The 16,722-nt window shown below is 44.1% G+C and overlaps 1 protein-coding gene across 2 annotated transcripts in view; it reads right to left on the bottom strand.

The window, feature by feature from the left end:
* The window catches only part of RARG (retinoic acid receptor gamma), a 163,821-nt gene that overhangs the window by 32,250 nt on the left and 114,849 nt on the right, over nt 1–16,722 (bottom strand). The window contains exon 1 of one of the 2 annotated variants that reach the window (XM_083169603.1): nt 7,261–7,583. The exons of the other annotated variant lie outside the window; for it this stretch is intronic. Within the exon in view, the coding sequence (XP_083025729.1) occupies nt 7,261–7,402 (142 nt within the window). The 5' untranslated portion in view covers nt 7,403–7,583. Of the gene's footprint in view, nt 1–7,260; nt 7,584–16,722 lie in introns of those variants that run through there. 2 annotated transcript variants of the gene reach the window in all.

The following is a 16,722-nucleotide window of genomic DNA, read 5'->3' as shown; positions in this document are numbered from 1 at the left end:
TTACCTTCTAAGCGATATTGTTTAAAATATTGCTTAGTGTGTATGCTAAATGTTGTCAAGGATGCGTTCCCCTTGCTCATTAATGATGCCCTCCGTCGTCCTTCATATACAGACAAGGGAGGCTATCATTAACAAGGGCCGTGCTCTGCTACTCCCCGCTCCACTGTCATCGGCAAGTGCATATGCCAGTACTGCACCAATATCGCCAGGTATACACCTTGTGGCTTGTACATGGCTTAACGGTCATATTTCAAACACAACCTGTAACATGGCAGATAGGAGCGGAACAGCTGGTATTTGGGGGTCGCCTTAGAGAAAGAGGAAGTGGATGGAAATACTGGTCCAGCCAACAGCTCCTAACTGCCACATTACAGCTTTTTTTTTTAAATAGCATTTGGGAGCTGGCTGGCTGGTACATTTTCTCCATCCACTTTATCTCTCTCCAAAGTACATAGACCCCTTAAACTCTCTCCACTTTATCACTCTTCGAAGCTTAGTACATCTCATGTCATAAGAAACTGCAATGTCGCGGGACAGGAGCAGGCAGGCGTAGCCCTTGCTCCTATGGGGGATCAATCCTGCCCTAATTACTGTCTAATCTCTTCAGCAATTAAAAAGGAACAATGGCAATAAACCTACAAGCAGTGCCAGCCCAAGGATGGCTACTTATACATTTCCATAAGAATCCTGTCTGTTGGAAAAGCTGGTTATCAGCCCTACCATTTCCTTGGTAGATCTCATTACAGTCCGAGGCCTAATCCTACTTAATAGCTTCTGAACACAACAAAACAAACAATCATCCCTTTAGGGGAGGGGGGGCTCCTCTTTAACTTGATGCCACTGATGGTGATAAAGGCGGCACACACCTGTGGAATGTGCTCTGTAACACACTGAGCTCTCTATCCATCGCCACGGAGAGTCCCATCTGTGCTCAGATGCTGCCAAGGGAAATGTATTTCATGTAGAGTCCACACAGAAAACTATCTGGCTTGCATTTACTACGTGGGGCTAAACTAAGGTCACTATAGGTATTTTGCAGCAAGAAGAGGTCTACGTGAGTGACAGGACTGCATCCCCAGTAAGAACAATCCAGTAGTAGTCTAATAAATAAAAGATTCAATCATATATGTTCCCTTATGTTATCTGATTTGAGTAATGGGTGTATACAGCAGGGATGGGGAACATTTGGCCCTCCAGCTGTTGTTGAACTACACATCCCAGCATGCACTGCTACAGTTTTGCTATTTGGCAATGCTAAAACTATTGCAGGGCATGCTGGGATGAGTAGTTCAACAACAGCTGGAGGGCCAAAGGTTCCTCATCCCTAGCATACAATTGCTTTTTTTAAGTACTCAAATAGTGCAGCCATTAGTACTAATGGAGCCATCCACCTCAGCAGCCAGTGATCTATATCTCACCCTGATGAGATTTAGGGCCAGATGCACTAAGCTTCAAAAGTGATAAAATGCAGAGTGATAAACAACCATCCAATCAGCTCCTGCCTGACATTTTTCAAACACAGTCTGTGACATGGCAGACAGGAGCTGATTGGCTGGCTGTTTATCACTCTGCATTTTATCACTTTTGAAGCTTAGTGAATCTGGCTCCTAATATGATAAACTGCCTGTATCCAAAGTGGATTTAGGGAGTTATTCTGGTTGATTCGCAAGGCTTCGAATTCGCATCCTTGCGAGTCCACCAAACCCCGCCTGGCGAACGACCACCCCCCCGCCGACCCCTCAAAGTGTGGCTTCGCCCGAACAGCTGCGAATGGATGTTTTGCATAAACATCCATTCGCATGGCTCGGGTAACCGCCGACATCTTTCGATGGTCACCGACCATCGAATGATGTTTAGCGTGCACGCATATATAAGTGACTTTTTAGTTACTTACATTTGCGTGCATGCTGGCATGGAAATGGGCGGGCAGCTGACATTACCCGCCCCCCACACCCGCGTCACTGCCTCATTACCATGAGAACACCCAGCGTTCTCATGGGAACGCCCATGGAACGCTGGGCGTTCCCATATGGTAAAGGGGCAGCCCGGCACCCCCCTGCCATCTCCGCCCCCCCCCCACCCACGCCGCCATTTGGTGCGTGCACCCACGGCGACCTCTCGGTTCGCAGGGTGCACGCACCAAATGCCTACACATGCGCAGATACATCGGTACTGCGTGCGAATGGACGCAGTACCGATGTGATCTGAATGAGGCCCTAATTGTGTTAATTTCTGGATGTAAACTGTCATTTCCATACCTATATTACTCATTTCATATAGTGAGATTTTCTTAATCTGTGTGGGATAATGAGTTGTTGTTTTTTTGTTTGTTTTATTAGCTAATATGTTGTCTATACATAATGTATCATACATACAGTGAAACGAGATTAAAGGCCAGATGTTTCAATCTTCAAAAAGTGATTACATGGAGATTGATCAAGAAACAATCCCTAACTGTAATTTTTCAAACCCAGATTGTAACATGACCATTTGGGGCATACTGTATTGGCTGTTTGTTTATTGTAACATGACAGTTAGGTACTGATTGGTTGGTTGTTTATTACTTTCCATTTTATCACTTTTTGAAGCATGATACACCTGGCCCAAAGCATCAGCCAATCAGCTCCAACTACAATGTTACAGGCTGTGTTTGAAAAATGACAAGTAGGAGCTGGTTGGCTAATGCATTATCTCCATCTAATGCCTGATACAGTGGCCCAAAATATTAGTTTTAGGGTGCATACACATCTAATTCCTGTATCAGAAGTCATTGTTGATAGCATTTGCAATATAAAACGTATTTATAGTTCATAATAATAAAACAGAACTGGATAACATTACAAATCTGTTTACAATAAAAAGGTTTTAGGGGAAGAAGATTAAAAGTGGTGGGGCTTTTAAAAGTGATGACAGATGTTCACCTTACTATCGTACAACAAACTGTGCACTCTATTTCGTGAGTGTACCTTGTGATGTCACAGCGTCACTGATTCTGCCTCATTTCCTTCCCTTTCCAGGCCCCAATATTGCAATATTTTTCACAGTACACGCAAGTCACTGCCCAAGAAGACTGTGACAAAACTTCTTTGACTCAGCCGTGCCAACGTGAGACACAAACCAGAGGAAGTGATATGTGGAAGGGAGGGGTAGACTGCGGGGAGAGGAGGAGGTTACAGATGAATGATACTGTATATTAAAGAAAAGAGGAATGCACAAAACCCATAGTGTGAAATGTTGACAATACATTAATAGTGGCTCATTGGTCTTTCTTCTGTTTTCCAAATAAACCAATGTTTTACCTCAGAAATATTACTATAATAAGAATGCCAACAGTTGCAAATAATCAAAAGTCAGACAGATAATTATTTCCAAAGCAAATACTAAAGTCAAACACAATTTATCTGCTTCTCAGCAACAAATGCACACCTAATACAACCAGTACAGTGGGTGCACACAAGTAGCACATGTGACTGAATACAGATATACTGCACACTTTGTGGTGGCTGATTCACACTAGTGTTTCCTCAAATCTGTGCTAGTAGATACTGATGTATAGGTGGTTGTGGCCTTGCAGATTTAACTGACTTCTGTAGAGTACATATGATCTGTGAATAATCCAGCCTGACAAAGAGGTAATGAAAATGTCCTTTTTGTTTGCTGCCGCTCTGTCACTCACATGGAAATGATCATCCTTACCTGAAGGAGGCTACCATCAATGTACACCTGTCACACCTGGTGCCATCATCTTACACACCTGGTGGCATCCATTTTGAATATGTAGAAATGGATGCCATGATCACGCTAATACTTCACATGCTGTGGGTAGTAAGGCAAGCAGAGGCAGTAGCATGGTGCATGGGTGCCCACATCATTTACAGGGTGTTTTTAAGCGTAAAAGTGCTACCCCGCATATGGGGTGGGAATTACCCCTTTTTTGAATGCCTGCTTACATTAATTGTAACAGATTACCTTACAGAAAAAAAAATGGGAGGAACGATTTCCTAGGAACCAATCATCACTGAGGATGCCCGTTACATACCTCAGCTCCTAGTGAGTTTATAGGCTGGAATCATATAGCATGCCACCAGTTTATTTCAATGACAAGTGCAACTCAAATCATCTGTAGAAGGCACTTTTCAATACTTAAAAAAAAAAAATTGGGGCAAAAATAAAGGTCATAAAAAATAATAATGACAGTAATGGAATGTAAACAAGCATGTCACATGACTAGACTGAAATATAAATTAAACCAACCAACAACAAAAAAAACTATTATTTACTGCCAGAAATTTTGATTTCTGCTTAAAATTAACATTTGAGTTTTTTAATAAAAAAAAAAAAAATACTTAATAAGATGAAGAAAGATTATCTTGCTACCGGAGGTCAGGAAATCTCTTACTGCTTTGGGACAAAAAGTGAGTTAACGCAACAAATACGTTAACTTTGAATAAGAATGCAATGTGATTTAGAAGCTGTTAACACAGCTAATAAAGTTATCAAACATTTGCTCATGCACAAAGCAGCATAACCCACGTACAAAAGGATTATGGCCGTGAAGGGGAAAGGGGGATGGAGTAGAGTATTTGAGAAGTTTAAAGGAACTTTTTACGAGGGCCCCAGACTGGTATCAACAGATCAAGGGGAGAGAGAAAAAAAGTGAGGCAACTAGGGCCTCTTCACCCAGCTCTCACCTCTGCCATCATAAAAATAAAGCACTAAAAAAGCTGGGACAGGAATGAGAGTAAAAAATGACACAGTGTTTTTCACCCCAAATTTCTAAAATTCAGGAAATTCTTTGTCCATAGGCTGAACTTCAAAGTAGAAACATTTATAACAGTCATAAAATGTTTACAACCTAGTCGGGCCATTAAGAGCCATTTGTCCCTAATACAGGAATCCTGGTAACTTGTGAAAGGGCCAGCATAAGAAGGCCTTTGTCAGTACATCATATGGAAGGCAGGTTTAAAGGCTTCCAGTAGAACCTGAAAACCCGTAATATTCTTAGCTTGTCCATTTCCGCTTCACCTCCCTTTAACCCATCATCATCAATTCTACTGTAAATGTTAGCGCAACTTGTCGAGCAATGGTCTTTTCCCAACTGCCGGGTTACTTTTATATATATATATATATTGGAAAATCAAGTTTATAAGGAACAAAAACAAAGTAATTGCCAAAAAAATGTATATAAAGGGAACAGTTAAAAAAAATCACTGCAGTCACTCTCTTTGATAAAAAGTTATGTGTCAAGCTATAGAGTAAGGAAGTGACTAACATTCTATAGAATGCAAGATCCCTAGGACATGACTCTAGTATACTGTATACCAACATGGAACTGAAATAGCACATAATTCTCTTTAACTATATCCAACACGGAACGTTAATAAGAGTTTCAGCTACTGGTTAGAGAAAGAAGATATGACACATTTAATCAGATTAATCCATTATCTTACCAAATATAAGCATGGAGAGAGATAAAGTAAAGAGATATAAAGCACTAACCAATTAGCTTCTAACTCGCATTGTACAGGCTGTGATTGAAAAAAATGACAGCAGCTGATTGGTTAGTGCATTATTTCTCTCCACTCCATCTCTCCATGCTTTGGAAAATAACCCCCTTAATATTTAAGGAATTAGATAGATAGATAGATAGATAGATAGATAGATAGATAGATAGAGACATCATGATTGCGAAGTTGTCATGGATGGTTTGGTATAAATAATATCTGGGACACAAGTTCAGTTTTTCATTGTCCCAATGCAAACCAAATAGATTCAAAATGTTCCGGCAACAACATTTTATGCAAAAAATCTAAATGTCATGGACAAAACGGTAGCTGTCTCAATGGTATAATAATTCACATTAAACTCATTGATCTTAACTACAGTAGGAGATGTGTAGAAAACACAACTAGCGGTATATAGTGTTATGTCAGTATACAGTGAAAGGTTGGAGAACCCAGCACCGTAACAATACAGATCTGATGAACACTGCCACAGCGTAGTGATACAATAAAATCACTTGTATATACAAATATCTTTATAAGAGCAAAGAACTAGATATAGGTTTAGGTTACTGGCACATCAAAAGCTGACTCACTCCTTCATTCTTGGTTTGTGGCTTATTGTGCATTTGCCCTTTTCTGATTGTCATCCTGTTTGTCTGTCTAGTGGCATTTAGCCAAATTTCCATATAAAAAAAAAAAAAATCACCCGCCCAACAAGCGTGAAAGAAAATCTACATTCCGACTGGTACCCCTCCCTCAACCACACACACTCTGACAATCTGACACAGTCAAAACAATGTACACACACAATCATACCTACAGCAACATTGACACCCACACTACTGACGACATGCCATCACATCACTAAACACAATCGCAGTGCTTGACTCAAAGTTCCAGTGTAACTTTTTATCCCACACACTCTATCCCCCTGGGAAAGCCCACAGTATTGTGTTCAACTCCAAAGATGCTTTGCCACAAAGAATACTTTAACTCATAGATCACCAGATCTAACGCATTTATTAGCATTGTCTGGCGAATTGTTCTCTGGTGCCCAGTTGGCTGTCACTTGGAGCATGTTAAAATTACTGTCACAATATAGAGCCTAGCCACCCCCTGGCATGTAATATACTCCCCGCCAGACGGTATGATTGTATGACATGACATGACGGATGCCAGTGATTTGATTAGGGGGATAAAGTCAAATCTTGTTACAGACAGAAGAACAAAAAAAAAGTTTTCCTGTTTATCAACCAGGACAAGTTGTGCTGTAATTAGATAGTTTAGTGTTTAGTTCTGATTGGTTGTGTACAAGGGTCCCCTAGATGCTGTGTACTTGTTTGTGTTACACATATGGTACTGATATGCAGGAATAATAGGGGAGTGCAGTCACCTCTCAGTGTATCCCAGCCATGGAATGCAGGAACATACAGCTCTCTACAGAACAATCACTGAATCACAGAGAAAGTTATAGTCAAGTGAAAAAACACACACAGCCCAGAGAATGATGCATATTGTCAGGGGGTCAAATCAATACGGCCACTGTATTCTGTGCATTGGAGGAAGAAACTATATGCAGTTTCTCTGGTTACATATTATGTATATATGTATCTAGACATCTATGTCTATCTATGTATATTAATATGTATATTAAATGGCTCATTCAGAAAATCCTACTTAGAAACCGCCTACCACGCTCTGAGCAGAAATACAATGTAGTCAACCCCATGAGAAATAGTTTTTTAAAGTCACCTACATTGTAAGCTGTGGCTCTGCATCCATCCAAATGGGTCCAGACCCCCAAAGCAGCCAGCTTTCCGCAGCATGCAGGCACCTTGGGGGCTCATGTCATACAGCGGCCGGGGCATCAGGGGAAAAGCTTCCACGCAGTCGTACATGGTGCCTGTGCGGGGATGTGTGCCCGGGGCAGGTGAGGAGGAAGCTTGGCACCGCTGGTAAGGACTGGCACCCCTGGACCTGTGCTGCTTTCCGTCTCTCCCTCCTCTTCTCTAGCACAGCCTGCTTTGTGGCATACCTATTGCACACAGGCGAGCTGCTGCCTCCGGGCTGTGGGAGTGACTGTGGGCTGGGATGGGACGGGCTACTTTCCAATACAACAGCCCTGCAACTTTCTGCTGCTGCTGCTTCCTCCACTGCTACTGCTGTATATTCATTCTATACCTGCCCCTAATCTCCCTAACAATGCAGATTGCAGAGCTTCCTCGCTGCATCTCAATAGCTAGCTACCCCCTGCATGAGCTGGGCTCTGTCCATCCCTGCACTATGTATAAGGTCCCTGTAACTCATCGCATTACACAGGATGTAGCTCTCACTACTGTGTGGCGCACTATTGCTCCTTCCAGCAGCAGTAGGGTTTAACTCCATCCTCAGTACATGGATTTCCTGGTGCTTTGGATTCGCTGTGCCACAGTTTTGTGATGCAGCAACTATTGGTACTAACTTTATTTAGTGTCCAACTGATTTACAGCCCCAGGTTTTCATGATGTATGTGTTTATCTGTTATGTTAGGGCAGACTAGATGGGCCTAGTGGTTCTTATCTGCCATCACATTCTATGACCCACTACAACACCCACAAATATCTGGGAATTTGGCTGTAACTTTTACCATCCGTTAGATTAGCGTTAATAAATATTTAAACATTAAAAAGCATGCTGCTTGCCAAATTTAGTATTCATAATGTGATGGTACTTGTAGTTCTCCAACGAGACAGAATTGTACATGATCTGTAATTATGAGCTGGCTCTACAGCAAAGGTCTATAGAAACCTGACAGAATTAAGGCTTCTGCAATGTACTTTCACTTTGAGCTGTGACAGTTTTTATTTTCACTTTGAGTTGTGAAGGTTTCTATACTACAAACTCTTCAACCAACCTGCAGTCCCTATCTGCTCCTACCTCCAATCTGAAATTTAATAGGATGAGATCTTCAGAAAGTGAGAGATTTGGTAAGAAATCTCCAGCTTATTTAAAGCGGCAATCATTTACATTTCAAAATTAAATGGGTTTTGCAATGTAAATGATTGCCACTTTCTTACCAAATCTCATCCTATTAAATTCCCCCCTCTGTCTTCACAGAGGGGGGGATTTTATCCAGAGATCAGTGTCCCTGCAAAAATGGCTTTCACTTTCTGTTATGACATTTTAAAGCACACAAAGGCGTAATTTGGTCAGTCGAGCGGCCTTCAGAGGTCAGTGGCAGTACTTCACCTCATAGAGGTGAGGAGTAATCATATATATATATACTTTATATATATATATATATATATATATATATACACTGTGTGTGTGTGTGTATATATATATATATATATATATATATGTGTGTGTGTGTGTATGTATGTATGTATGTATGTATGTGTGTATAGTGTCCGGGAGTCCTCAAAACATTGCCAGAGAGTGAAATTACATCACTTTCTCACACATGCACAAACACAGAAGGTAGCAGACTAGCTTTCGAAGCTTTTGCTTCGAGCGGGCTTACTTGTTAGCTATATATAAATATAATATTTTAGATTTTTGTGTATATATATATATGTAGTTATTATTTTATAGAAGGGGTTTACATTTACCTATCAACAATGTTTTCAACACATTTGTACATCTACAATAGTAGTAGTCTAACAGCTACAGTACAGTGTCACTCTGTAGATATCTATTGTATGGCAATGTGTACATCAGGTTATTTATGTCGATAGTTATGTTTCTGAAGACATATACACAGTATTGCTCCAGTAGAAGAGAGAAAAAAGGACAGTTAAATAACAAAAGTCTAATTTAAAAAAAAAGAGTCACTGTCCAAAAAGAGGGAACAGTAGTATGGGGAGTACTGGGAATGATGTGGTATTGTTTGTAAGTGTTAAATACACACAAAATACAATAGCAGACAATTGCAGCCAGGTATTGGTATGTAAATGCTTATCTGCAGCATCCTCTTGCACCTGTACTGCCCATTAAAATCCCATGGAATAATTTGAGACACTATTTTCCAGCCAGTCGGGCACGGAGTGCTATGTCATTCCTCCTCTGATTTGCATACATTTTGCCTGCAATATTTTAGTATAATTTATTAGATGGCCACTGTATGCAGTGTAGTGCATACAGGAATATTGTGCATGAGGTACGGGCCGTTCATATACAAAATCTGAAGACCCACAATGTTTTGTTGTGCGCAGAATTTGGCCGCAAAGCACATTGTGGTCCACAACCATTCACAGTCCCTGTGCCTGGGTTTGCAGCTTGCCTAATTTGCCTTAAAATGTGCAGTGTGGAGAAAACAAACATCAATTTACAGTCTATGGGCGGTATTTAATTTTTTTCCCAGCATTTCAGCTTACTATCGCTGGGGGGTGGTGAGCTGAAATGCGCGAATGCACTTCTACACCTGACCATAATGAGCACGATATGCACAAAAGAAAGATCAATTAAATATCTTTCTACAATATCCCGTCATTTAAAATGGAAGATCAGGTGCGATATAACAATTGAATACCACCCTTGTAGATGGATTATTTGCACTCATAAACTATCACTCAGGTAGTTAGCCTCATTATGTGCCAAATGTACTAATCCTTGAAAAGTGATAGAGTGATAAACGACCAATCAGCTCCTCACTTCCATGTAACAGGATGTGTTTAAAAAATGACAGTTAGGAGTTGGTTGGCCGGAGGTTCATTACTCTCCATTTTATCACTTTTCAAGGCTTAGTACATCTGGCCCAGTGCCCCCCCCCCCCCCCCCCCCCAACCCTGCCTTACCCTGCTGCCACCGGGTCTGTGGCCGGGAGGTGCAGATCTACTTGTCTGCGTTCCAGGCGCATCTACTGTCTGGCTCCTGCTAATGAAAATGACCATCACAAAATGGCTGCCCCTAACAGCAGACCGTTTTTGAGGATGCTAAATGAGGCCGCCACCTCCTCTAGCATCGTCAAAAAGTGTCTGCTGTAAGGGGGCGGACATTTTGGGCTATTTGTCATTAGCAAGAGGCAGGAGGAGCGCCGGGACTGTAGACAAGTAGATCTGTGGGTCCCGACTACTGCAAGCAGAGGGGTAAGGCCAGCTGGTCCCAGCAGCAGTGCAGCGTATCGATAGCCCCGCAGACCCCCGGCGCCCACACTTAATCAGTATCTCCCCGCCAGGGGCGTAGCTAAGGGTTCATGGGCCCTGGTGCGAAAGGTCAGCTTGGGGCCCCCCTACATACAACAAAATTGTGGAACTACACGTCCCAGCATGCCCTGCCACAGATTTTAGATAATGGATTTCTAAAACTGTGACAGGGCATGCTGGGACGTGTAGTTCCACTGTAACAGTGGAACTACACATCCCAGCAGTTTTAGCAATTTTTCACATAAACTCAAAAGCCTGACAGGACTCACTGTAGTCCGATACAGGGCGCCGGGCGGTCCTGCTCCTGGCAGCCTACTCCACTCCGCTATGCTGCATCAGCTGGCTCAGCCCAGGCTGTGTCGGGCGCCGACGTGCTGTGTGATGGCGCGGAAGCGGAGGGAGAGGGAGGTTGGAGCCCGCGTGCGTCGCGCTGACGTCACGCGGCAAGGGGTCCCCTTCCTATTGGCTGCCTGCGGCTGGGGACGGGACACGGTGGCCGTATCTGAGCTGTGATTGGCTGCAGCAGGGGGATTCGGAGCCGCTGCAGCCAATCACAGCTCCACCGTGTCCCGTCCCCAGCCGCAGGCAGCCAATAGGAAGGGGACCCCTTGCCGCGTGCAGGGCCGGCAACAGAAATCTTCGGGCCCCATACACTCAAATCTGTGCGGGCCCCCATCACCCATGACACATAAACTGGATGTGCCCTGTGCCCATTACTGGAATGCTGGGGGACAGGGAGGGAGGGTTCACCCTCACCCTGTGGCCTGCGCTCTATCACAGTGACGCACTCCCTCACCCTGCGGCCTGCGCTCTATCACATTGACGCACTCCCTCACCCTGCGGCCTGCGCTCTATCACACTGACGCACTCCCTCACCCTGCGCTCTATCACATTGACGCACTCCCTCACCCTGCGGCCTGCGCTCTATCACACTGACGCACTCCCTCACCCTGCGGCCTGCGCTCTATCATGCTGACGTGATCCCTCACCCTGCGGCCTGCGCTCTATCACACTGACGCACTCCCTCAACCTGCACTGTATCACACTGACATGCTCCCTCATTCTGTGGCCTGTGCTCTATCATAACTTGTGTGCCTGTAAATGGGACATACGAGCACCCCTTTTAATGTAATGTGCGGAAGCCAGGCTGCGAATAGTTCCAGCCAGGTACAGTGTGCTGCAATGTGCATAAAACAAGCAGCGGCACCTAGAGGCTGGTGGTTAATTTTTACTGCATATACATGTATATCACGCAATGCTGCCTATATATACATATTACACACACCAGCAGCATGTTTTAAGTATTTCTTCGGTTGTGCCACATCTACTTGCTAGTAACTAGATCTATATATGTGTGTATGTATATACATATATATGTATATACACACATACATTTTTTTATTAGCACATCGTCTTCAGGCAATAAAAACATGAAAAAACACAGTACCTTATATCCTCACCAAACAACACGTGCTGCCGGAAGCCAGGCCCACCGCTGGGCGGAGGATGCACATCAACTGACGTCACACCACTGCCGCACGGTAGCCATGGCTACCAAGGCAAACAAAACCGTATACAATTTTTAAAAACAAGCCATGGGTATGGACATAAATGGAACTTCATGTAAGAAAATAACATACATAAAGGAACTGATTTAACACGAATATTCACAATAGTATAACCACAAGGAATAGAGGCATCATGAACACTGTTGATATGAAAAATGCACAAATATGTAAATGCATCCAATCATCATAAAAACTGTCACTAGAAAAATATATGAATACATTAAAAAGAACTGTGAATAAATGAAAGAAAAGCATGGAGCCCTAGATGCTCATGAAGACCATATATACATATATACATGTATAAAGCCCCAGAGTAAAGGTTAAAACAGTAGTAAAATAAAGTGCAGCCTGTCTTACTTTTGTTGCTGACAGGCATGCACATGGTTCCTCTCTTGTTGAGCAGCACTCCGCTGCAATCCTCTGCAGGGACTTTCAAGCGCTGAGGCAGGTGAGGTGAGGTGACAGTTCTACACATACCCGCCTCCTTCTTACCTGCAGCCTGCGCGCTCAGTCAATCACTGAGCCGCAGGCTGCTGCTTAAAACACCAATGGACAGCTGAGCCGTCGCTCAGCTGCCCTGTCCCAGTAGCTGGTGCCGGCGGCTGTCAATCATGGCAGCAGGAAGCCATGGTACGGGTCGGAAAAGCAGCGCGGCGCAGATTGGATTGGTAAGCGATCTGTGCGGGGGGGCACTTTCAGGATCCTTAATCCGGCTCTGGGGATTATGGGAACGGGGATGCTTTGGGCCCCTCAGATCGGCGGGGCCCAGGACGGCTGTCCCCCTTGACCCCCCCTGTCGCCGGGCCTGGCCGCGTGACGTCAGCGCGACGCACGCGGGCCCGCAAAGCAGCACTGGGAACGGGTGCGACTGCGTCCTGTTCGCTTCCTTCTTCCAGGACAGTGGCGGGGGTTGGGCCCCCCTGGCTCAGGGGCCCGGTCGCATCTGCGACCGCTGCGACCCCTGTAGCTACGCCACTGCTCCCCGCGACCGCGGGGTCTGAGGGGCTATTGTTACGCTCCTGAAATGGAGATATGTCTGCAGGACAGGATTAATAGCCTAAGGGGCCCTGAGCGGAAAATCTTCAAGGGCCTATTATGAGAAGTGGAGAAGGTGAGTCCAATGGCATGTAGGAATGTGGAACCCGTAAACTATACGCCACAGTGTCTCCCTAAGCATATAAAAGTACAATTGCATAAATGTGTAAAACAGAAATACAATTTTAATATTTCTAACACTTCTCTAATGGGCCTATTGTTACACGGAGGCCTGGAGCTGCAGCTCTGTCCACCTCATTGTTAATCTGGCCCTGGATGTCTGTTAAAGATAAGTATTTTGCACTCAGCATGGGCCTGTGTCAGTCTCGATGACAGCGGCGGCTGTGGCTGTAAGGACATTGGGCGGGATAGATCTCCACATACATTAGCAAGGATTCCATTATACAAATGCAGACTCTCACATTACTACAAGGTAGTGAACAGACAGCGAAGTGGTCGTGGATGTGTATAACTCAGAATCAGCCTGCAGGTGTGGTGACATTAGATGCCTACTGTACCAGATATGCTGGGACTTGTAGTTTCACAAGGCTGAGTAGTGACACATTGACAAGTTCATTACAGGCCACACTTTTGTATCTTTGGAGTCTTTATGGCATGGGCAGGGAAAGACCACTTGGAGATTGACTTTGCTGTAAAAGATAGACTGGATGGTACAATATGCAGCCCATTACATTTATAGGGACCCTGTCTCTGGTACACACCACAGAGGTGAATGAATATAACGGATTTTCCATGTTGCCACAGTGCAGAAGACAACAAGTATGTCTTCTCCGCTCCATGGCCCTGATACTGAGTAGAGACGGACATTGGAAGCTAATGGTGAGCAATATTCCCGATTTGGTGGAAGAACATTCCCATCAAATTGCAAATATTCAATACTTGCTACCCATCAGATACGACTTTCTGATGTTCATCCAATGGCTGGCTGCTAATTTATGTTAGCTTCCAATTCCAGGTGTCCGCAGCTCCATGAATGTGGCAGCTCTGGCTGCTTCTGCATATGCGCACACTAAAATAATTGATGGCTATACCAATGCGTGCCAAGCTGGGGTAAAGCAAATAATACTTGCCCGGGCCCTGGTTGAAGGGGCATGATGATGACCCAGGTTTGCTGTTGCCATTGGCAGGTGTCAGGGGCAGAGAGAGACAAGGCAGGCGGTATTGTTTGACCTGGCCTAGTTGGAGGGGCCCAGCACTGGTTCGTGTCAGCTGAGGGCAATATGACTGAAAGGGAGGAAGAGCTGGGGAAGAAGCAACGGGGACCCTGAAGCAAAAGGATGCACTGGGTGCTGTACCTCCAAAAGCTACCCCTCTCTGTGCCACACAGCTGAGCACCCCCTTCAGAGCTTGCAGCCCCTCCCCCATTTAGCAAATTGTGCAGCATAATGTATTTTTTATTTATTTTTTGGGGGGCTGGAGCGTGGCCATGCCTCCCCAATTTTGGTCATGCCCCCTACCCGGCTCCAGTATTCAGGCATATCCCTGCTCTCGATGACCCTGGCCACTGTATAGCATTGAAGCCGCATCCACACATTGGACAGTGAGAGAAAGGATTCTACGTCTAGATTGTCGTCTGAGAGGCTTCTGCCACTGAGTAGTCTCTCTCTCCCAAATATAATGCTATGGGCAGCTGCGCTATATACAGCATTGTATAGGTAGAGGAGAAGTGTTACAGGTGGGGGTGAACGCCCCACCTTGAGCTGCCCTTGTGCTAAGTATGTTATATTTTTTTGAATGCTGAATTTGATGTCAGAAGTACAAGAATTCAAGAACCCCATTCAATGCTTCCAATATGCATCCCTAATTCTTAGGTGGAAGTAAGGCAAAACAAAGCCATGTTACAATGCAAGGAGTGCAAATGCCTTCATGCTTTGTGCCCCATGTGCCCCATGTCCTGGTTTTGCTATGGTGCTAAGTGACAGCTCTTTTTTGCTCCCACCTTATAATCAGGCCCTAATGTCATGAAAAAATAACCAGAGCCCTCAAAATTAACTTGTTTTTGCACTTCATTGCTCATATTCTAAATCTATTCTGGGCAACAACTGTCAATGACCCATCTAACTTATCCTATTGGCTGGAATAAATACCCCTATGCTTAAATCTATTCATTTAGGGGAGAATTCCCTTCACAGCAACGTGCTGCGGGACATGACCACAATGTACGGCTGATGACATCACCATCAATATCAGTACATAATTGTATTACACAATATTTCCAAGTACTTATTTCACCCTAGGAATGCCAGATACATGGAGAACACAAAATGGTAACAAAGATACTTGATTACACAAGTTGATTGATTCTATTACTTACAAAGACTCTGAATAGATTATCTTTGTACTGAAAGAACTAATTATAAAGACGCATACTATAACACATCCTAATCTGCATAATGTACGTGAGGTGTCAGGGACTGCAACAAGGGATGGGTGCACTTAAGCAGCCATATGGAATAGTTATATTTGAGGCTGCATGTCTAGTGCTGTAAGACCAATACTGAGCTTACAAAATCTTCAGCAATATACAGTATATGGAAAAAGGTATTTGGATGCCTATCCATTACACCAACAAAACTGTATTGAAATATATTTGCTTTAATATGGAGTTGGTCCCCCTTTTGCAGCTGTAACAGCTTTCATTTATGAGGTCCGGCACTGATGTTGGATGAGAAGACCTGGCTCGCAATCTCCGTTCTGGTTCATCCCAAAGGTTCTTGATGGGGTTGCGTTCAGGGTTCTGTACGGGACACTCAAGTTCTTCCACATCAAACCATGTCTTTATTGTCCTTGCTTTTGCTCACTGGGGCACAGTTATGTTGGAATAGAAAAGGGCATTCCCCAAACTGTTCAACAAAGTTGGAAGCATAGCATTGTTCATAATGGCTTGGTATGCTGAAGCATTTAGGTCACCCATCACTGGAGGTAAGGGGTCTAGCCCAAAACATGAGCAACAGGCCCATTCCATTATCTCTCCTCCACCAACCGTTACAGTTGGCATAATGCAGTCAGGCAGGTAACGTTCTCCCGATATCCGCCAAACCCAGGCTGGCTCATCTGATTGCCAAATAGAGAAGTGTGTTTCGGCACTCCACAGAACACGTTTATTTATTAATTCTTTAATTAATTAACAGTTTCTTATATAGCGCAGCAAATTCCATTGAGCTTCCACTGCTCCACAGTCCAGTGTCTGTCTGCTTTATACCACTCCATCCGACATTTGGCATTGAATTTGGTGAGGTTTGCATGCAGCTGCTCGGCCATGGAAACCCATTCCATTAAACGACTGCTACACAGTTTTTGTGATTACATTAATGGCAGTAAAATTTTGGAACTCTTTAGCTCTGGAATCAGCAGAGCATTGGTGACTTTTACGCACCATGCACCTTAGCAGTTGTTGACCCCACTCTGTGATTAGACGTGGTCCTCTGCTTCGTGGCTGAGTTGCTGTTGTTCCTATATGCTTCCACTTTC

The sequence above is a fragment of the Crinia signifera genome, chromosome 2 (genome assembly GCF_055691185.1).
Source record: "Crinia signifera chromosome 2, ASM5569118v1, whole genome shotgun sequence".
Lineage (NCBI taxonomy): Eukaryota > Metazoa > Chordata > Amphibia > Anura > Myobatrachidae > Crinia > Crinia signifera.
The sequence above is the reverse complement of the archived record's forward strand: the minus strand, read 5'-3'. Positions and strand labels throughout refer to the sequence as shown.